At 41.1% G+C, this 23,149-nt stretch overlaps 1 protein-coding gene across 1 annotated transcript; it reads left to right on the top strand.

The window, feature by feature from the left end:
* Positions 1 to 20,390: 20,390 nt before the first annotated feature.
* Positions 20,391 to 21,123, top strand: LOC119806921 (histone H3.3A-like). Its single transcript, XM_038319021.1, has one exon. It carries the CDS (start codon positions 20,406 to 20,408, stop codon positions 20,814 to 20,816), a length of 411 nt encoding a protein of 136 aa, XP_038174949.1. The 5' UTR covers positions 20,391 to 20,405; the 3' UTR covers positions 20,817 to 21,123.
* Positions 21,124 to 23,149: the final 2,026 nt, after the last annotated feature.

Genomic DNA, 23,149 nt, shown 5'->3' with positions numbered 1-23,149 from the left:
TTTTTCGGCTGCATGGATCCAGGTGCACCCTGCCACCTACTGGCAGGCAACAGTCATTACAGGTAAAATTTCTTTAGATTAAAAAAAAAGTCTGACCATATCACCATTGAAGGCTTCTGCAGCCTATTTAATTATACTATGGTAGAGATATTGCAGGATATATATGATATTCCCATAACTTGGATATTTATAGATCTTGCAATTTTTCTCGTACTTGGTTTCTTCCTTACATGGTTTGATAATAAAGAAATGATAAAGTCCTTACAGAATGAAACCAGGATTCTTAGGGCAGAGGGTTAATGCTTAAGAGCAGAAGTTGAAAGCTTAAGAAAGGGCACAACTGTTTTGAGTGACAACTTTAAGTCAGTTGAGGTATTTGCAAACACAATTCAGACTGACACCAACCTCCTCAAGACAGAGTTTGAAGTTCTCAAGGAAGGGAATAAGTCTTAGTCTGATATGATTCTGTCAACTGAGCAAAATTTAGAAAAGGTACAGTCTGATATTAAGGAGAGGTTCATTGCTGTAGAGGAGGGAACAGCTGATTTGGATCGTAAACTTCAGTCCCTGTCTCTGTCTGTAGGAACTGAAACATTATTAGAGAGAATTAAAACTGCTGAATGTAACAATGGAACTTTTTCTAAAGGATATGACAGATTGGCTGACAGATTGTCAATACAAAAAGGCACAATTCATGCCATGAAAATTCTATCCAAGGATGAGATATTAACTCTACTGGACAAACATCATATTTTGGAATCCTCCATGAAGGCCTTGAAGCATAATTCTGGACAGGAGATCCAGGCCTTACAGAAGGCAATGGTAAGCAGATTTGAAAAGATTGAGGAAATTATAGACTCTGATGAACAGGAGCAAATGGTAGAAAGGCAAAATTTAACTCCGTCAATGAGTAAAACTCTCCGGGATAATTTCCATAAAGTTCTACCTGCCTTTCCAATAATAACATCAGAAAAGGTGACTGGTTCCAAAAACGCTAGGGTCATCAAAGAATATACATGGGAACCTGTCCATATGAATGATCTCAAAGAAATTAAACAAGCCATTATGAATTTTGGGCTACATTTGTCCTTTGTTAGAGAGATGCTCAAAACTTGGTCTATAAGCAACAAGAAAAGCCCCACGATTGGGTACAATTAGTATCAGCTGTTCTAGAGAGTGGATCACAATTAATTTGGAAATGCATGTTCAGACAAGAGGCTAGACTTTTAGAACAGCAGGAAAGAGCGAAGAGAATTGAGATTTCCCTAGATCAAATTCTAGGTGAAGGACTTTTCTCCAATCCTCTAGAACAAGCTAATTATGATGAACACACCTTATCCATATGTACTACAGCAGCCTTAAAGGCTTGGGACAGGATTCAAAACCCAGGACAGAAAATGGAATCATATATCAGCATTAAATAGGGTCAGAGAGAACACTTTAGTGATTTTTTTACAAAGACTAATGAAAGCTGTACAAATAGGGATATCTGACCCAGAAGCAAGACTTATAATAATTGAGTCTTTGGCTTATAAGAATGCCAGTGTAGAGTGCAAAAAAATCCTGGGGCCGGGCGATGGTGGCGGACGCCTTAATCCCAGCACTCGGGAGGCAGAGGCAGGCGGATCTCTGTGAGTTCGAGACCAGCCTGGTCTACAAGAGCAAGTTCCAGGACAGGCTCCAAAGCCACAGAGATACCCTGTCTCGAAAAACCAAAAAAAAAAAAAAAAAAAATCCTGGGGCCTTTAAAGATCAGATCAGCACCCTTGGACGAATGGGTCTTGCATACAATGAATGTTGATACATTTGACTATGGCACTGAAGCATGGGTAGAAGAAGCAATTTCTAATGTAAAAAGGAGGCATCAAGTTACCAACTGTTTTAATTGTGGCAAAATGGGACAAATGAATAGGAATGGCAGACAACGAATTTCCAGAAATAATAATAATAATAATAATAATACCTCTTCTAGAAATAACAGACGTAGGTGGACTCAGCCTTCGGGTTTATGTAGGAGATGTGGAAAAGGCAGGTACTGGACGAATGAGTGTAGGTCAACAAGAGATAGACAAGGCAACCTGTTGCCATTGGGAAATGCAATGGGGGCCCTCTTGCAGGCTCCCATGTCGAATGTGGTCCAGTCATTACCGGTTACTGCAGAGAATATGCCTCGTCAGGAAAATTAGAAAGCCCCATGCCTGCTGTTAAAAGCAAAAACGGCCTGAAAGATGAGTTACGTGTATTTTGGCAGACTTCTATAAATGAACAAAGACCAAAGTTAAGAGTGTATGTAAATGGCGTTTTTATTACTGGCCTACTGGACACAGGTGTGGATGTAAGTATCATTACTCCAGAATCTTGGCATCCATATTGGACTCTTCAGGATGTAAATGTTCAGTTCCTGGGTATTGGAAACCTATCTTGAGTAAGGCAAAGCACGAGATGGGTTGAATGCATAGGGACAGAAGGACAAATAGGAAAATTAAGGACATATGTAGCTATTATTGCAGTGAATTTATGGGGCCGTGACCTATTGCAGCAATGGAATACCTAAATTAATATTGCTGCTACATCTAGAGCCTATATTTCTGAGGAAAATATTAAAAGATATTACAGATGGTGAAAACCAGCTGTTCAGGCTGTATAGAACACAAAGCACTTGATGCCCCTTCAGAAATACCAACAGCCCTACCTCTAAAATGGTTGACTGAGAAGCCAATATGGACAAAGCAATGGCCTTTAGCTGAAGAAAAGTTGCAGGCTTTAGAATAGCTGGTACAAGAGAAATTGGATGCTCGACATATAGAAGAATCTACCAGTCCTTGGAATTCTCCTGTATTTGTGGTTAAGAAAAAATCTGGTAAATGGAGAATGATGACAGATCTCAGGGCTATCAACAAGGTTATTCAACCTATGGGCTCTCTGCAATCTGGAATTCCTCTGCCCTCTTTATTACCAAATAGATGGCCTCTCATAGTTATTGATTTAAAGGATTGTTTCTTCACTATACCTTTACAAGAAAAAGACAGAGCAAAGTTTGCCTTCACAGTGCCTACTTATAATAACTCTCAACCTACCAGGAGATACCAGTGGACTGTTCTCCCACAGGGCATGTTGAACAGTCCCTCCCTGTGCCAATACTTTGTAAATCAACCATTGCAAATAATATGCAAGCAATTTCCCAAGTCTATAATTTATCATTACATGGATGATATTCTGTTATCTGATTCAAACATGGATACCTTAGAAAGACTGTTTGAAGAAGTAAAAATACTTTTACCTAAATGGGGATTGCAGATTGCTCCTGAAAAAATTCAGAGAGGAGATTCTGTTGATTATCTAGGTTATAAAATAGGTTTGCAAAAAATTAAGACACAAAAGGCACAAATTAGGAGAGATTAGCTACGGACTCTCAATGACTTTCAAAGGTTGTTAGGAGACATTTCCAGCTTATGACCGGCTGTTGGGATAACACCTGATCTGATAATTCATTTAAATAAAACCTTGGATGGTAAAAAAGACTTAAACAGTCCCAGAGAATTAACAGCTGAAGCAGAAAAGGAACTGACAATGATTGAGGAGAAATTACAAGAGGCACATGTGGACAGGTTGAATCCAGAACTCAGTTGTATTCTCATCATATTGCCTTCCAAAATTTCTCCTACAGGAGGGGTTTTAATGCAGAGAGATGATATTATCTTAGAATGGATCTTTTTATCACATAAACCAAGTAAGAAAATAAAAACTTATGTGGAAAAAGTCTCTGAATTAATTATAAAAGGCAAATTGAGACTTCGTCAACTAGCAGGCATAGACCCAGCAGAAATTATAGTGCCTTTCACTGCTGATGAACTAAAAAAGTTGTGGGAAGATAACGAACCATGGCAAAGAGCTTGTGCTAATATTTGGGAGAAATCAATAACAACTATCCAAAAAGCAAGAGGCTTAACTTTATAAAGAGAACTTCTTGGATTCTTCCTCGAATCATCAGTGGTGCTCTGATAACTGGAGCCCGTACATTTTATACTGATGCTAATAAATCAGGGAAGGCAGGTTACAAATCAGAAGATTTGAGTAAGGTGGAACAAAGTCCTTATGATTCTGTCCAGAAGGCAGAATTATATGCCATTCTTATGGTACTAAGGGATTTTAAAGAACCTCTTAATATAGTTACTGACTCACAATATGCAGAAAGTTATCTTATATATTGAAACTGTTGAATTCATTCCAGATGACACAGAGTTGACTTCATTGTTTATCCAGGTACAAGATGTAATTAGGAATAGGCTTTGTCCAATGTACATAACACACATCCAGTCCCATACGGGTCTGCCTGGTCCTCTAGCACAAGGTAATGGTAAAATTGACCAATTATTGATTGGAAGTGTGTTGCAGGCCTCAGAATTTCATAAAAAACATCAAGTCAATAGGAAAGGCTTAAAGAAAGAGTTTTCCATTACATGGCAACAAGCTAAGGACATTATAAAGAGATGTTCTACTTGTTCTTTCTATAATCAAACACCATTGCATTCAGGGAGTAACCCAAAGGGTACTCAAAGGAATGACATCTGGCAGATGGATGTGTTTCACTTTGCAGAATTTGGCAAATTAAAATATGTACACCACACCATTGACACTTATTCAGGTTTTCAATGGGCAACTGCTTTAAGCTCAGAAAAAGCTGATTCAGTAATCACTCATTTATTAGAAGTTATGGCCATCATGGGTATACCTGCACAAATAAAGACAGATAATGGTCCAGCTTATGTCTCTAGGAAAGTGAAACGGTTTTTTGCTTATTACAATATTAAGCATGTTACAGGTATACCATACAATCCTACAGGTCAAGAAGTCATAGAAAGATAAAATAGAACTATAAAGGATATGTTAAACAAACAGAAAGGGGTGGAAAATACCCCTAGAAATAGGTTACATAGTGCTTTATTAACCTTGAATTTTCTCAACACTAATGAGAAGGGGACAATGGCTGCAGAAAGACATTGGATAATGGAAAAGTCTGCTGAATTAAATCAGTTTATTTCAAGGATGTGCTGACCTCGCAATGGAAGCCAGGAGATGTGCTGCGTTGGGGAAGGGGTTTTGCTCTTGTCTCCACAGGAGAGGAAAAATTGTGGATACCGTCAAAATTAATAAAGGTTCGGTTTGAAGAGGAGAAGCCCCTTGGAAAAGAAAAATAATTCATTCACAAGGATGACAATCATACTGATGATGGTAAGAAAAACATATAGGTTGGAGGCAGGGTTCTTTTCTTATCTCCACAGGAAACCACTCATCTTCAAAGAACTTAAGGGACCCTGGATATTTAAATACTGATGGATGAACACTAGTTACAACCCAATATGGATCAACACGGAACCTGAATAGGTTTAGTAAGTATAAAACATTTTTTACACACACACACACACACACACACACACACACACACACACGCATTACTGTGCTTTTATTTATACGTATGTAGAGCTGGTTTTGGAGTTGGACTATGGCTCAGTCCCTCTTCAATTTCAAGCCTGTTGATAAGAGATATCTCAGAGTTTCTGTCTCAGGTCAGGAGCCATTAAATGGGACAGAATAATAATAATAATAATAATAATAATAATAATAATAATAATAATAATACTTGATAAACTTTCTTTGTCTTTCCTCATATCTGTGTCTGTCTTTATTAAACCTTCCATTGAATATATATATATATATGTATATGTATATGTCTTTGTAGATAATGTTTCCCTTTTCTGTAACAAACAACAAATTTTCCTTCAGTAATCTTTGAAGTTTCCAGGATGAAGATGGGGCTCCACAACATCAATTTCACCTGGTTACTATGACGTCATGTTTTTAATAGTGCTAAAATTAGACCTGTTTTTTGGTACCAACCGCACAAGACAGTTTCGAATGGTGCACAATTTTGACAACACTCTGGCCGGACCTCCTCAAAACACTCAGAGGCTAGTTACAATTTTCTTGACCTAATGTTAATCTGGGAATTTTACTCTCATTTGTTTTCACAGGACCCCCTGAGAAGAACGTCGCCCCCATGTCAGCTGGAAGCAATCTTAGAGGATGACGCCCCCTCACCCAACAGAGTTTGCCCTCAAATTTAGGGACATCAATTAGTAGTTGGTATAGGGTTGAGGGGATGGGGGAGGTATTATATGGACTCAGGGATGTTTATTGAAAAAAAAAGGGAGGGATTAACTGGTTTGATGGGATGATTGGTATTTGTGAATTATTGTTTTTAGAAAATTGCATTGGTGTTGATTCTTGTATATTGAACATTGAATGTGCGTATGCTTCTACTTCTGTTTAAAACAATTGTTGTATGGAGATATTTACCATATTGCAATGTACATTTCTACTTCTGATATTATTTATGTAATGACATTGTTTACATTTAGAGACCATTGTCCTCATTTATTGCACAGTTGTTTAATTCTCTTAGTCTCCAAGTTAGATAGGTATCGAGAATTATATATCAATAGTCATATATGTTTGTCATATTTATATTTAGGATATTCAGGTTTTTTAGATACATAGAAATTATATTTAGTATAGATAGTATAATCTTCGACCTCTTTGAAGAGCTGTAGAAAATGGCCTTTAATCTAACCTAGAGTTTTGTACTTATGAGACACAATCACTCCTGGCAACACCGCTCTACTCCCGAGAGAACGTTGAGCACCAAAGGCACTCCACTGGGAGGTGTCTTCTTCTTGGCAGAACTGGCATTTAGGCAAAGAAAAGCCCATACCTCAACTACTGACAAAGATACAGAATATCCATAACTGGATAAAACAGGATTGTCTTATCTTGCCAAGACAGGGTAGGATAGTTCTACAAAAAGTTCCTTGCCTTTGAAAAATGTTATGTCATTTGTGTTAGGCCTTAGCCAAAGTTGGTTGCCTCAACATTGCAAAACGAAACTTTGGGTGATGGCCCAGGTAGTAGGTGTCTCTGTCATTTGTTGCACATTTTGGAAGCTTCTCGTTTGTACTTCCTGGCTGCTTAAGTAATATTATTTCCCTTCTCAGATCTTTGATGGGGTTGAAGATTAGATAATTGTAGTTACCCTCTACAGTATTTAGACTCCTTGAAATAGAATGTTTAGAAAAACCTTTGTTCTATGTTTCTTGCTTAATATTATTTGTTGTTTGTAATTTTCTATATATTATTTGTTCCTATTGGATATAGTTGTATTTGGTTTGGTTCTGTCATAGTTAGACAAAAGGGGGAGATGAAGGGGAAGCCCAGCTAATCACCTTGTTTGTAAGGCGTGTTCCCCATAGGCTAATATTTACTTATAAAATCTTGTGGGCCTGGGGCCGGCCTGCTCTTTGTTTTCCTGTGCTCCACACTGGAACCTTAGATTTGAAAGTTCTCTTTTCTTTCCTTTGTTAAAGCTGAATATTATCTATGTTAAAGCTAGTCTGGTTAATCATAACTGCTGATCAATGAAGGCACTTCACAAGGGATCTGTGGGGACAAAGTTAGATGTCTGTCCACTGGCAATTGTAAAGCAGCACTCCCTGAAGCAGCACCATCAAACCACTATTGCTGAGTCTATGTCCCCTGGTGGCTCTGTTGATGAGCCACACAATTGCTGACAGGAAACTGCGAGCTCTTGTCTGTTAATGGCCCCAGCTAGGCCCCTCATCCAGGTTCCTGAAGGTAAAGGACTACCATGCACATCTCTCTTTGATCTACACTCCTTAGTCCAGTGTTTACCTTTCCCACATCTCTTACAAGTTCCCGGGGAATGAGGCTTTCCATACGATCATCCTCTAAAGAGGTATCCTTTTTGGTAACAGAACGGTCACAGGTTTTCCTTAAATGTCCCAGTCTCCCACAGTTAAAATATCATGTGTTCGGGATTTAAGGCCATTAGCTATAGCTTATCCAACCATATTAGCATCATATTCTGTGGAGCCAATATTAGCAGTAGGCTTTAACCCACTCCTCTGAAGGAGCTCCCTGAGCCTTCAAGGGCTTTATGGCCTTTGACATTCTGTAGTAGCATTCTCAAAAGCCAAAGATTCAGATAAAACCTTTCTAACATCTGGATCAGCTGCTGTTCTATGCACTGCTGAAGTTAATCTTTATAAAAAGGCAATGTAGATTTCTTCTGCACTGGTGAGGCTTTGAATCTTTTCCCTGGCTCCTCAACCTTATCCCAAGCCCTTAAAGCCACTAGGCAACACTGCACTACAGTGGCATGAAACTGTGCTTGTCTTTGGAGATTAGCATACTGTCCCTCTCCTGGTAATTTGTCCTTTACTCTTTTTACTCCTCTAGTCTGACTGCCCTGTTCCACAGCCACTGCTTCCTCTCTCCACCAAGTAAGCAATTGAGGATTAGCTTCTAGTATAGCTGCCAAGAGGTCCTTCCAATCTTGCAGAATAACTCTATTCTGAGTAGCCTAGTTACTTAAAAACCTGTTTTACATAGGGAGAATGCATTCCATAAGCTACACCTGCTATTTTAATCCGTTCAGACCTTTAATCTGTAGCTCTATAATCAACCTGAACATACCCTTGAGGCTGCTGATCATTTGCAGGCTACATTGCATAATACCTGGGAACACTGTGGAGGTGTCCTTATGACTCTAGGCAACCATTCCTCAAATCCCTCAAAAGGTGGACCTGCAATGAAACATTTCACTTTCTTCTGTAGGAAAATTTTTCCTTTCCATTCTCTCTCCTCATTTTTCAACTGGGAAGATTTCCCTTTGCGTTTCCGTAGTTTTCCTTTTTTGTACTGGGAAGTTTCCTTTTCTGTCTTTTGTCTCAGGAGTTCTTGTGTTTTTAAACGAGCAGTCTTCTTCTCAACCTTTCTAATTCCTAAATCTGTTGTTTCTAACGAAGGCGGAGGAAGAGTCATCTCCTGTGCCGTGGTTTTCCTCCCTTTTACTGTCCTCTGAACCGGCTTTCTTATCGCGCTGTGAAGGAGCATTCTCTGCGGGCTGACCGTTTCTAGCCCGAGAGTCTTCTCTTTTACTCTCCTGTTCTACTCCTGATGCAGCTTAAGTGACTCCTTACTCTGCAACGGCTCCACAGCGTTTGATATTAAATTACATGAAGTACAAAATTTTAGTGGTATGGGCTCTCCTTTTTGATGAGCTCTCTTCAAAGTCGCCCCCGAGATGGGAAGTTTCCCATGACCCTGCCAATCCTGGGGTCCTCTGTCCCTGGGAGCATTCCCTCTAGTTCCCAATGCCCCCGGCTTCGCTGTCCTTTAAGCCTCAGTTGGGCGACAAAATGACGCGAATATTTTTGGTGCAGGTCTGAGAAAGAAGACTTCAGAGACACTTGAGAATGAACATAACCTCTGCGACTTAGGGAGGCTCAGTCTCGGAGACCTGAAGCGCTTTCCCTGCCCCTCTCAGCATCTCCCCCCCCACACACCCTGTTACATTTTAGCTGGTAGATTTCCATATGTGAAAACTAACTGATAGAAACTTCTGTATCCATGGTAAATGAAAAGTCTATACTGCCTAACAAACCTCTCCACAGACGCAATAATCCAAATCAGACCAAATCAAACAAAATTAGAAAAAGCCCAGGTTTAATGGACGCCAGCCCCGGTAAGATTCAAGCAGGGAAGGAAAGGTCTTTGTAACACAATGCAAGTCCTAGGGGCTGTGTGTAAATTCAGGGGCCAGTACAGGTATAACCCAGGGCTGTCTAAGGGATACTGAAGGATTTGCTTGTTCTCCCTCGGGCCTGGTGCCCGAGGGAAATTATGCCACATAATGTGAGTGATATCTATAGTGGAAGTCAGAAAACACTGCTGAATCAAGTTAAAGCACACTAATAAATGACGTCTTGGGTTAATGGATTGGATGAATAGATATTGGCACGGCCATACTAACAAAGCGATCTACAGATGCAAAGCAATCCCTATCAAAACCTAATACTGTCTACTAGAACTGCATAGATTTGAAACATACAAAACACTTGGAAAACACAGAAAGTTGGAGGACTTTGGTATAAACAACCTATCAAAACAAAGCAACCTATAAAACAAGGCAACCTATTAAAAAATATGTATGATACTGACATAGGGACAAACAAACCAAAGTAAAAGATTACAGAACAATGAGCATTATCAAATGTTCACTTATACGGTCTCACGATTTTGACAAGGGTACCAACACCACACCGTGGGAGTGAGGGGGACAGCCTCTTGGGCCAATGACGATGGGAGAACTGGATGAGCATGCAGGTTTGGGTGTTATTGTTCACCATATAAAGCAATGAATTCAGAATGAATTAAGGAGCTAAAGCTTACGATTGTAAATACCTGTAAGAAAAGTTAGGAAAGTACTAATGAGATTGTATTTTGCGCTGACTCGTTGGATGTGTCATGAAAAACAGCGTAAAGACAGTAAGTAAGCGACTGAGGCTCGGTGAATGTTGAAGGTGTTCTTCTTCAGTGAGAGTTGAGAGTGAATGCAGAGCTGCGGTTTAGGCTGAGGATCTGTCGGGCGGTTTGGGAGTGTTTCCCGGGGAGACCAGCAGGTGGGGCGCGAGAGGACATCGCCTCCACGCGCTGCGAGGGAGCGGTTCCGTGGAGAGAAGGGCGTGTGAGGCCCTGTGTGGGAGACCCGCGTTGTTTTAAGGTTTATATACAAGAAGGTGGGACTAAATCCTGCAGCTACAGCTCCACCCTCATTCTCCGCGGATGGGGCTAGTGACATCATCGTACTTCATTCTCAAGTAGTAATTTAAGAGGCTTGGCTTTTGCCGGTTCTGGTGGCGCAGGCCGGTAGGATTTGCTGAAGGAGGCAGAGGCAGGTGGATCTGGAGTTCGAGGACAGCCTGGTCTACACATTTTTTTTCCCTTCAATTCTCAACGAAAACACCTTTAGGCTACTCAACACCCACAAACAACACCCCAACAACCACATGGCTGCTTTCCATCGTTTTCTTTGCCTACACTCGTCCTCACTACACGCAAACCTCCACAACTACTCTGTGCGCACATTGTTACTGAAAATTATATTGTAGATTTATTCATACAAATTTTGATCTTTAATGCTCTTGTATGTTGTTATTTTGGGTTTACTATGATTAATAACTATGTACTCTACAGTCTTTAGAATTCCAGAGGAAAACACGGCAAACTCAAGATAAGTATGAGGAAATTAGAAACACTAACAGTGGCTGTTCTCTTGCTCTCAGATTACAAATCACTGTTGTGCGGGGAGGTGGTGGTGCATGCCTTTAATCCCTGCACTCAGGAGGCAACTCTGTGATCCAAGTTGTTTGGAGAGAAAGAGACAGTTGTGTCTCAGCCTCAAAGGACAAAGTGATTTCTGAGGGCTGTGCTTCACACAACAATTGGATCTGCCAAAACAAACCAAAACATCTGAAACTTCGTGTAACGACTCCTGACTGGGAATCCAGTCTAGATTACTTTACCATACAGATCTCTGCACTCACTCTGTCTAGGTTGTCGCTCCCCACCCCAGCCACTGCATAGTTAGTGGCACAAAGCATGGATTCATAAAACTGGAGTGCAAGCTAGCCTATCTGGAAGTTTCTTGATTAATGAGAAGATGATCCTACATTGCAAACTGAGCAAGCCAGGAGGAGAAAGCCTCTAGTAAGCAGCCACAGTCCATGGCTTCTACTTAAGTTCCTGCCTGGAGATTCTTGCCTTGAGTTCTTCACCTGACTTTGCTTCAAAGGCTTACTGTAAACCATAAACTGAAACGAACCTTTTCCTTCCCAAGTTGCTTTTAGTCTTGATATTTATCATAGCTACAAAACCAGTTCTAAGATACCTGGCAATGAACTGGTGGTCCACGAGAGGTAGTTACTGACAAGCACACTGATAAAGCCAATTAAAAGTTTTGAGTCTTTTATTAAATTCCAGAGGCTCCAGCCTCTGGAATGTTTCTTGGTACCTGAGCTCAGGGATACAGCGTTTTAATAGACAAAACCATAACTACATCAGTGCCTTGGCAGTCTCTGCGCTGTATTATAATCATAAAGAGAATGATGTTAATGTCATCTAGAACATTTTGGAGGGATTTGTTCAGCAATAGATAGCACTTTTTAATAGAACAGATAATCAGAACAGCTTTATCTGCTTGCTCCTTCGGCCCGAGTTCAGCTGTCTGGTGGCCTTAATGATGTGTCAGCATCTCTGGATGTTTCTGTTTACACAAAAACAATGTAGAGAACGTCTTAGTTCTCAACAACTCATTTCTTAAGCTCTTACCCACTCAAGCAGTTATAACACCCGCTGCTTCCCACAAGTGCATCCTTAGTGAAATCTTGTTTCCCATGGCTGAAGTGAACGCTGTAATCATAAGGTTCCCAATACCATTTACCTTTCCCTATATTTAACTCCTTGTGCTTGCTTTGCAGATGAGGCAAAATCTGCCAAAGTGAGATATTGCTTACTAGAGGTCTTTAAGTCCTCTCCCCCACGCCCAGATGACGTTTCTCTATGTAACAGCTTTGTCTATCCTGAAACTCGCTTCATTTCCCAGGCTGGCCTAGGGACTCAGGCAGATTCTGCTGCGTCTGCCTGCCCTGTGCTGGGATTAAAGGCGTGAACCACACCCAGCAAATGTTTTCTATGCATATGTGTACAGTGTGTGTGAGTGTGTGTATATTTGCAGTGTATGCTCACGGTAAGAATATTACTGCGCTGGGAGTCCATATGTATACAGTGTGTGAGAGAGTGTGCGTGTGTGCAGTGTATGCACACGATAGAAATTAACTGTGCTAGGAGTCTTTATTGTCCACCTTTCTCAATATAATCAATTCAATGAAATAAGCAACTTAATATCTTTGAAATTCAATTTCTCTTTATTAATAAGAACATTAAAAGCAGTGATAATCTCTCTCTCTTACAAAGATTTGGTTAGATACATAACAGTGACAGTATTTTTTATTGAATTATTATTATTAATTTTATAATATGTGTATGTGATGGAGGACTCTCATTGGCTAATAAAGAAACTGCCTGGCCCATTTGATTGGCCAGCCCTTAGGTGGGCAGAGTAGACAGAACAGGAAAAGGAAGTGAGGTAGATGTCTCAGTCAGATGCCCTGCCTCTCCTAAGTTAGACAGACTGCCATGCCTCTGCTCAGGGAGCCAGATGCGATGGAGCAAGCCACCAGGTCAGACATGCTGAAACTTCCCAGGTAAGACACCACTCATGGTGTTACAAAGATTATTAGATATGGGTTAGTCAAGATGTGAGAAAGAGGCTGAAAATAATGGGCCAGGCGGTGTTTAAAAGAATACAATTTGTGTGTTGTTATTTCAGGGCATAAGCTAGCCGGTGGCTGGGAGCCAGGTGGTGGGAAGCCGGCCCACAGCTCCACACTACATGTATGGGTGTTTTGTGTACTTGTATATCTTTGTACCATTTGCAGGCCTGATGCCTGGAAAAGGCAGAAGAGATCAGATGGCCTGGAACTGGTGTTCGAGATAGTTGTGAGCCATCATGTGGGTGCTGGGAATCAACCTGGGTGCTCTGGAAGAGCCACCTGTGCTCTTAAGCCTGAGCCATCTCTCCAGCTCCAATACTATTTGTTATAAATACTCTGTATTATTATTTGAATTTATTATTGAAATTACTTCAAATAATAAAGGATTGGTTTTTTTGAGGAAAAAAATGACATATTTTTTGAGATGGAGAAAACAAAGCTCACAGGCCTGTGTTCTCATTTGTTTCACAGTTCATTACAGACTAACGCTACTTTACCCCGGATTTTTAGCAAGTGTAGAGTTTCAGGACAAATGTGCCTTTATGATTTGTTTCTATAAATTTTACATATGCTTAAAACGTTTTGCTTTTCCACATCTTGTACATTAAAGTTCACCTCAGGATAGGTTTACTTACTGAAGGAATGCTGATAGACCGGTAACAGAACAGCTACTAAATAGCATGAAGAGACAGGGCTGACAGGACTACCAGTCAATCAGAGCTGAGGGCTGATGAAAATGTGTGAAAAAATACGCTGAGTAGCAGAGGTGACAGGGTGTGGGAGGGGGGAGAGGGAGCAGGGTCTGGGCGTGTGTCAACAGTAGGAGGATGAAGACAAGCCGGGCGCTCTGTGACATCTTTCCCAGTCTCTGTGGTTTGTGGAAGTGCCTTAGGAGGCCAGATTGTAGATGAACACGCAGAAAGAATCAGAGATGCTTGGAATTGGAAAGTGAACTTTGTTGCATCAGTTGGATGGCAGCTTTCTTTCTAAAAAGTATTTTTATTATTTTTTAATTGTATGTGTGCACTGTCAAAGGCCAGAGTCCTTGGATTCCCCTGGAGCTGGAGTTACAGATGGCTGTAGATCACCTGGTGTAGGTGTTGGGAACTGAATCATGTCCATACAAACCATCTACAAGAGCATCACGTGGTCTGAAGGACCAGCCAGGCTCTCCAGCCCCTGGTGGGAGCCTCTTGCTGTCTGAGAGCAGCTCAGACCTCTCACTTAGACTCTCAAATGATGGACATCCATTTATCAGGACAACGATGATAACCGTCTTGTCGACGATGCGTCTTTTCAGTCAGAAAGCGCAAACTTCCAGGTCAACAGTTTGGGGTTTTACCTCCTTGCTGTTGCTGTGCCTTGGTACCCGGAAAGGTCGCTTCCTTCACAGGGTGACAGTGGCTTTTTTTCATGGAATGTCTTTGAGAAAAGTAAATTTCCATGTTCATGTCATGAAGGAATTGCTTTATGTGGAAAAGTCGTTTCTACCTGTGTAGTGAGAAGCTAGGGGCCGCATTCCTGCAGCCCGGCTCTCGGCTGCCGGCTAGCTTATTCCCTGAAATAACAACACACAAATTGTATTCTTTTAAACACAGCCTGGCCCTTAGTTTCAGCCTCTTACTCACAACTTGATTAACCTATATCTAATAATCTGTGTAACACCACGAATGGTGTCTTACAGGGAAAGATTCAGCACATCTTGACCTGGTGGCTGGCTTCATCGCATCTCTCTCCCTCAGAGAGGCACGGCAGTCTGCCTAACTTAGGAGAGGCGTGGCATCTGACTGAGCCATCTGCCTTACTTCCTTTTTCCTGTTTTGTCTACTCCACCCACCCAAGGGCCGGCCAAGGCAGTTTATCAATTAACCAATGAAATCATCAGATAGATAGAAGACACACCTACATCATTTCCCCTTTTTCTGTTTAAACAAAAAAGAAGGGCTTTCACTTTAACATAGTAAAACTACATATAACAAAACAGTTATAAAGCAAGAATTACAGTTATAATATTTATATAGATTTTATCTTTTATCATAACAATGGAAAACTATAACTATCTATTCATTCTTCAACTCCATCAAAGACTCCAGAAAGATATACTACCTAAGTAAACAAGAAATAAGCAACTTCCAAACTCTAGAAATCACAGAGACATCTTGCTACCTGGACAGTCACCCAAAGTTCTTTTGTACCGTTGGGGCATCCATCTTCGGCCTACAGGCCCATAAGTATCCAGCAGACATTTATATGCAGCAGGAAATTTCGAAGGCAGTTCAGTCACTATCTGCTGTGTCCTGTAGAATGTCTCGCAGATTCTTTCTTGAATCAGGCATCTCACATTTAGGCAAGTTCAGCAGTCCTCTTTCTGTGGGTTCTTTGTGTCTAGTTTCTTCAACAGTCCAGGCAAGAGCAGTTTCTTGTGCAAATTGCTATCAAACTCCATAAAGATCCTCTTCGATGCCCATCATCTTCTTGAAGTAGATTGGTGCTGCCAGGAGCAGACATGTCTCATTGTCATGAAAAGCTCTATGTTATTAAAACATTTAAAATGCCATATTCTGTAGTCTTTGGAAGATATGAAGAATGCCTATCTAACTGAAATATATCTCTATATCTAGAAAATCTAACTAACATGATTACAAGTTTTACTATTATTGTTGACTATCCATTAATAACCTATATACATTACATTTTTAAATGAACTACACAATCACAATACATTAATCAGTATCAGAAATATACATACATATAACAAAATTTACCTTAAATTTAAATCACTAAAGCAAAATCCATATCAATGCAAATTGTTCATCTCCATATCATATACCCCTTTAAATGTAAAAGAACATTTATAAACAATATTTGGATGCAGTTATTTCTCTCCAAACTGCTTCCTGCCGAATGGGGGCGCTGTTAATCAGATCTTTCATGGTATAACCTGTGTGCCAGGTTCATCTCAGTCATCCGTTGGATGGAGTAATTTTTTGAAGGTGTCCACAGCAATCTTTCAGGAGGGCGTGGTCAATCATACCATATTGGGATAGAAGCAATCCATATGGTCTCATGTTCTGTAAAAACAAAAGACAAATCTCTTTTCCAAAGTATCATATACTTAGATCCAAATTCTGAAGTCAAGGTATTTTCAAAATGTCTATCTTGGATTAGTTCAGCAGAATTTATGAACAAATATCTTTTAGTAGCTGTTGCTCCTTCCTCAGCATTCAAACAGTTCAAAGAGAGCATAATAATATACAGTATCAAGATTCTCTGTGTATTTTCCATCTTTGTGCAGCTTTGTTTTAACCTCTATTTCTTTTATTTTTACTTTTGTTTTTTGACAAGTTCTCTGTATATCGTTGACCTGGAATAACTCTGCAGACCAGGCTGTCCTTGAACTCTCAGAGATCCACTTGCCTTTGCTTCCCAAGTGCTGGGATTAAAGGTGTGTGCTACAACATCTTGAACTCACAGAGATCTGTCTGTCTCTGCCTCCCAGGTATTGGGATTAAAGGTGTGTGCTACCACACCTTGAAGTCACAGAGGTCAATCCACCTTGCCTCCCAAGCGTTGGGATTAAAGGTGTGTGCTACCACACCCAACTACTCTTTCTATCTTTTTTACTTTTAAGAACTTTAACCTTTAGTCTACATATATTTTCAACACATAGTAAACCATTTAGAGGTTTTCTTCATCTTTGAATCTATCTTTTACTGCATCTCTCTTGTTCTGACCACATGAGTCTTTAATTTACCAAACAATATCGGTAGGACTAAAGCCGTGACTTTGGCGGCTGGATCCAGCCCATTCCTTAACTTTCCAGCCTCATGGCAGAGGTACCGGCTGTAGCCATGTTTATCACCACAACTCTGTGGCGGTTCAAGGTCCCTGCCCTCAAGCAAGCTGCAACAGTGTTAAACAGCAATCAAAAGCTCCATAGTCAGTACGGCCTGCTTGAAAGAGTCAGAGTTTGCCCTGGCAGAATGGTCCAAAAAGACAGCATTTTAAAACAGCACAACATTTTTCCTGCTGCGGCTAAAATCCGAAAAGCATGCGTTCAGCTTTTCATCAGCATCGTTTAAGTGTTTCGTGGCAGGACCTCTTAATGAGCTGCAGGGTTTTGCAGCTGAAGCTGAGTCAGGAAGCCTCTCTTAGATGAGAGCGCTTGCTCAGACCCGAGAAATTGCTGTTATCAAGAAAACATGTTTTACTCTAGTCTTTCCCAAGCCTTCTCAGGCTTTCTATGGATTCAGTTATCCACATTGGGCGCCATTCTGTAGTGTGGAGCTGCAGGCAGCTTCCCGCCGCCCTGCTCTCGGCCACCGGCTAGCTTAAAATCCGAAATAACAACACACAAATTATATTCTTTTAAACACAGCCTGGCACTTACTTTCAGCCTCTTACTCACAACTTGATTAACCCATATCTAATAATCTGTGTAACACCACGAATGGTGTCTTACCGGGAAAGATTCAGCACATCTTGACCTGGTGGCTGGCTTCATCGCATCTCTCTCCCTAGGAGAGGCACGGCAGTCTCTCTCACTTAGGAGAGGTGTGACATCTGACTGAGCCATCTACCTCACTTCCTTATTCCTGTTTTGTCTACTTCACCCACCCAAGGGCCGGCCAAGGCAGTTTATTAATTAACCAATGAAATCATCAGATAGATAGAAGACACACCTACATCATACCTGTTTAACGATAAGACTGGTTCTGCCTGGTCACACCTGCTCTGTGTGCCCAGAACGGCCTGCTAATGATCCTCCAAGGCAGAGTTATTGCTAGGCTTCTGCAACTGAATCCCTGTTGGCCACGGAAGACCCGGTTTCATCATTTTTTAGTATTTGAGTTCTGTGTGTTTTCTCTATTTTTTTTTAAATTAAAGACTAAAATTTCAAAGTTATTTAGTGACATCCTCAGGGAAGTAGCAAGCAGTGACCAAAAACCCCAGACATAGCTCTATTTGTAAGAAGGATGGCCTTTCACCTTTCTCTCTGGCGTTAGGAATATTGAAATCAGTCTCACAGACTGACTTGAATTCAGACAGAAGGTCATTTCCCCAGATTCCGTTTTCATAGCCTATGTGATAATTTCAAATATATCATTAGAAACTGAAATTACTCTTACATACAAAAACATAAATAAATAAATATGACTTACAAAATAGCTCTACCAAATGCTCCTTCCCATTATCCAAATCCTCTACTCCCCACTCCCGATTCCTGTGTAAAGACTGTCGTGAAACCTGGGAGACTACAATGTATTCCCTGACTAAAAACATTGACAATTTAATTTTTTGTAAAACCGGAAAGGGTCATGACCCACACACTTGCCACAACTGAAGGCATATCTCATTGGGAACAGCCTTATGGCTGATGTCAGGGCCCTCACTTAGAATGGGATACTGCAGCATGGTGTTGTGCTCATATTTTCTGGCCAGGCTTCTGGTCTCTTCTCTTCCATCCCCAGGTCATGCCCCTCATGTATGACGTCTTGTTAACCTTCCACATTTCTTTCACTCGGCTTACTGAGTCCTCTGAAAGACAGGAGAGCTGATTCCAACCCGTGTGGAACACAAGGATATTTCTGCACATTAAAGCACACAATGTAAACAGAGGGAAGACGAGAGTCTCATGCTCATCTCAGGAAACACAGAAAGAGCGTTTTACAAATTACATGCCACTTGATGGTGAGGCATTTAACAAACTAGAGGAAGAATCCCCTCCACTCACATAGTGAACACCACTTATGAAAAGCCAGGACTCAGAGCATGTGTGCGTATCACTGCTGGTCAATAAACACACTGTTGTTCAACATAGGACTGGAGGTTGTACGTGTATAACCCAGCCACGACAAGCTCAATAGTGTTCTGAGTTTCAGTAGTTTACCCTAAAGCAATACTTGATTCGAAGAAAGACCAGAAACTGAGACCACACAGAAGCAAAGGAAATTTCTAATGTGTGTAGAGAGGATCACCTGCCAGCACACACCCATCCCTTTCTACCAGGACACCCCTAGACAAATGTCAGCCAATCAGGGGTTCTGAATCTTTAAAATTCTTCACCTCAACCTCTGCTATTATAAAAACCCCACCCAGCTGTGCTCATGGCTCTCAGATCACTAATACATTGGGCACACTAGAGCTTGATTTTGCCAGCTTGTGTAAGAATAAAGGCTCTTAGCTTTTACATATGGGATTCAGTCTCCCTGTTAGTTTTGGGGGACTCCACAGATCTGGGTGTAACAATAGGCACACAAAAGAGGTAAAAAGCAAAGATATCTCTATAAGATAAGATATCAAACCTTTCTCTGTTAGCAAGGAACAAGCTCTTTAAAAGTTACATTTTATTTATTTATTTGTGTGTGCGCATATAGTGTGTACATGTGTTTACCCACGTACATGTCATGGCTCACATGTGGAGCTCAGGGAACAACTAACAGAAGTCTACTACATGGGTGCTGGGGGTCAAACTCTGGGTCCTCCTGCTTGGCAGCAGGCACTCTGGTCACTGAGCCAACTTACAGGACCTAGAACACATTATGTATAAAAACTCTAAAAGATTCTCTCTGTGTGTCTCTCTGTCTTTCTCTGTGTTTGTGTCTCTCTGTCCGTCTGTCCGTCTGTCCGTCTGTCTGTCTGTCTGTTTGTGGGAGATTAGAGTCCATGGTCGCAGGGCAGAGGGTAGCAAGCAGACATGGTAGCTGGGGCTGGAAGCTAAGAGCTCACACCTTGAAACACAAGCATGAAACAGAGCAAACAGGAAGTAGGGTGGGACTTAGGATAGAAAGTCTGTCCCCAGTGACAGACTTCCTGCAGCAGGGTCACACCTTCTAACCCTCCCCAGACATCACCACCATCAGCCCAGACAAGGGCTGACACCATCTCAGGACCACGCAGGACATTCTTATCTAAACCACCACAGTCACCTGTGTACATCACTTACCATGAACAATTCGAAGAGAAAGTTAAAATAACTCCATAACAATACCATGGAAGAGGTTAAAATAGGAATAAACCAAACTGTAATGAGAATACTTTATGAATTGTGTTCGCAGCCGTCGCCGCGCCGCCGCTCTCTAACGCCAGCGCCGCCTCTCGCTTGCCGAGCTCCAGCCGAAGGAGAAGGGGGATAAGTAAGGAGGTGCCCATACCATGGCTCGTACAAAGCAGACTGCCCGTAAATCCACCGGTGGTAAAGCACCCAGGAAACAACTGGCTACAAAAGCGGCTCGCAAGAGTGCGCCCTCTACTGGAGGGGTGAAGAAACCTCATCGTTACAGGCCTGGTACTGTGGCACTCCGTAAAATCAGACGCTATCAGAAATCCACTGAACTTCTGATCCGCAAACTCCCCTTCCAGCGTCTGGTGCGAGAAATTGCTCAGGACTTCAAAACAGATCTGTGCTTCCAGAGTGCAGCTATTGGTGCTTTGCAGGAGGCAAGTGAGGCCTATCTGGTTGGCCTTTTTGAAGATACCAACCTGTGTGCTATCCATGCCAAACGTGTAACAATTATGCCAAAAGATATCCAGCTAGCACGCCGCATACGCGGAGAACGTGCTTAAGAGTCCACTATGAGGGGAAACATTTCATTCTCAAAAAAGTTTTTTTCCTCTTCTTCTTGTTATCAGTAGTTCTGAATGTTAGATATTTTTTCCATGGGGTCAAAAGGTCCCTAAGTATATGATTGCGAGTGGAAAATAGGGGACAGAAATCAGGTATTGGCAGTTTTTCCATTTTCATTTGTGTGTGAATTTTTAATATAAATGCAAGATGTAAAGCATTAATGCAAGCAAAATGTTTCAGTGAACACATTTCAACAGTTCAACTTTATAACAATTATAAATAAACCTGTTAAAATTTTCTGGACAATGCCAGCATTTGGATTTTTTTTAAATAAGTAAATTTCTTATTGACGGCAACTAAATGGTGTTTGTAGCATTTTTATCATACAGTAGATTCCATCATTCACTATACTTTTCTAACTGAGTTGTCCTACATGCAAGTACATGTTTTTAATGTTGTCTGTCTTCTGTGCTGTTCCTGTAAGTTTGCTATTAAAATACATTAAACTATAAAAAAAAAAGAATACTTTATATAGGGGAAGTCAGAAAACAGAATCAAATTAAAGCAAACACTAATAAATGACATCTTGGGTTAATGGGTTGGATGAATAGATATTGGGACGTCCATACTAACAAAGCGATCACAGCTTCATAGCAATCCCTATCAAAACCTTAACACTGTCTACTAGAATTGCATAGATTTGAAACATTCAAAACACTTGGAAAACACAGAAAGTTGAATGACTCAGGTAGGCGTATATGAAAATATATTAGCAACCTAAAACAACAAAATTAGTATTGTACTGACACAGAGAAAAATAAAGCAAGGTAGAGGATTGCAGAACAGTGAGTATTATTAAATGTTCATGTCTATGGTCACAGGATCTTGACACCGTGGGAGTGAGGGGGACAGTCTCTTGGGCCAATAACGATGGGAGAACTGGATGAGCATGCAGGTTTGGGTGTTATTGTTCACCATATACAGCAATGAAGTCAGAAAGAATTAAGGAGCTAAAAGACTATGATTGCAAATTCCTGTAAGAAAAGGTAGGAAGTACTAATGAGATTGTATTTTGCGCTGACTCGTTGGATGTGTGGTAAAGAGCAGTGTGAAGACGGTAAGTAGGCGACTGAGGCTCGGTGAATGGTGAAGGTTTTTCTGCGGTGAGAGCTCAGAGTGGATGCACAACTGCGGAAGTGTTACCCGGGGAGACGGGCAGGGGTGACGCGAGCAGGCGACGTCTCCAGGAGTTGAGAGGCTGCGGTTCCTTAGAGACAGTGTGCAGAAGGCTAGTGTTGTGCCCAGTTTAGATTACAGGAACTTGGCTTTAGTTCTGTGGCTAAGGTTCGGCCCTCTTCCTTCAGGGGTGGAGCCATGGACATCACGGAATTCTTCCTCAACTACCAATTAAACAGCCTGCGTTTGCACCCTTTCTGGTGGCGCAGACCGGTGGGATTTGCTGAAGGAGGCAGAGGCAGGTGGACCTGGAGTCGAGGACAGCCTGGACTACACATTTTTTTTCTTCAATTTTCAACAAGAATTCTTCAATCTATGTCGACAATGCCCACAAACAACTAACAACTAACGCCCAACAGTCACAAGGCCGCTCACCTTTTTCCTTACACTGGGATCCTGCTTGCTTACCCTCATTCCTGCACCAGCCCCTCCAAATGCATAGGCGCTTGCTCCACACACTGCCCACAAGCCCCTGCCCAAGCACTGGCCGACCCTCATTCATGCCCATTATAGCCATTGTCTCTAAGGATATACAATCTGCTCTTTTAGACAGTTTAAAGCAGATGCCCACTAGAACCCAGAATAAGTGACGATGGAATGATGAATGTATTATAACTTTCCAAAATCTATTAAATTAAATACATCCCTTTGCCAATTTTTATTCTTTATTTTTTTTGCATACCTTAGGATTTGGTTTTGCAGGTAAAGGAATTTGATTATAAAAGGAACAAACAGGACAGCTTTTTATAATTTTCTTAGCTTGTTGCCAAGTAACAGAATTTTTTTCTTTAATCCCCTACTGTTACCATGATGTATCTTATGAAATTTAGAGACTTTCAACACACTTCCTATTAATAATTGGAAGAAGTTCCAGTGAATACTGAAATCGTCCACGTTTAATTTCCAATTCCTTAAAATACCCAACCTTAATAAGTAGGAGAAAGATAAAACAAACAAACAAAACCCAAACTAAACAAAAACAAAAAACAAACAAGCAAACAAACAAAAAACCACTGCATTAACATGGTACAAGAAAATGAACAGACCACTGTAAGGTTGGGTGCTACATCCGTAGTTGAACATTTTGTTGCTAGAA

This window comes from Arvicola amphibius, chromosome 2, assembly GCF_903992535.2.
Source record: "Arvicola amphibius chromosome 2, mArvAmp1.2, whole genome shotgun sequence".
Taxonomy (NCBI): domain Eukaryota; kingdom Metazoa; phylum Chordata; class Mammalia; order Rodentia; family Cricetidae; genus Arvicola; species Arvicola amphibius.
Note: the sequence above shows the minus strand (reverse complement) of the source record. Positions and strands in the feature narration are given on the sequence as shown.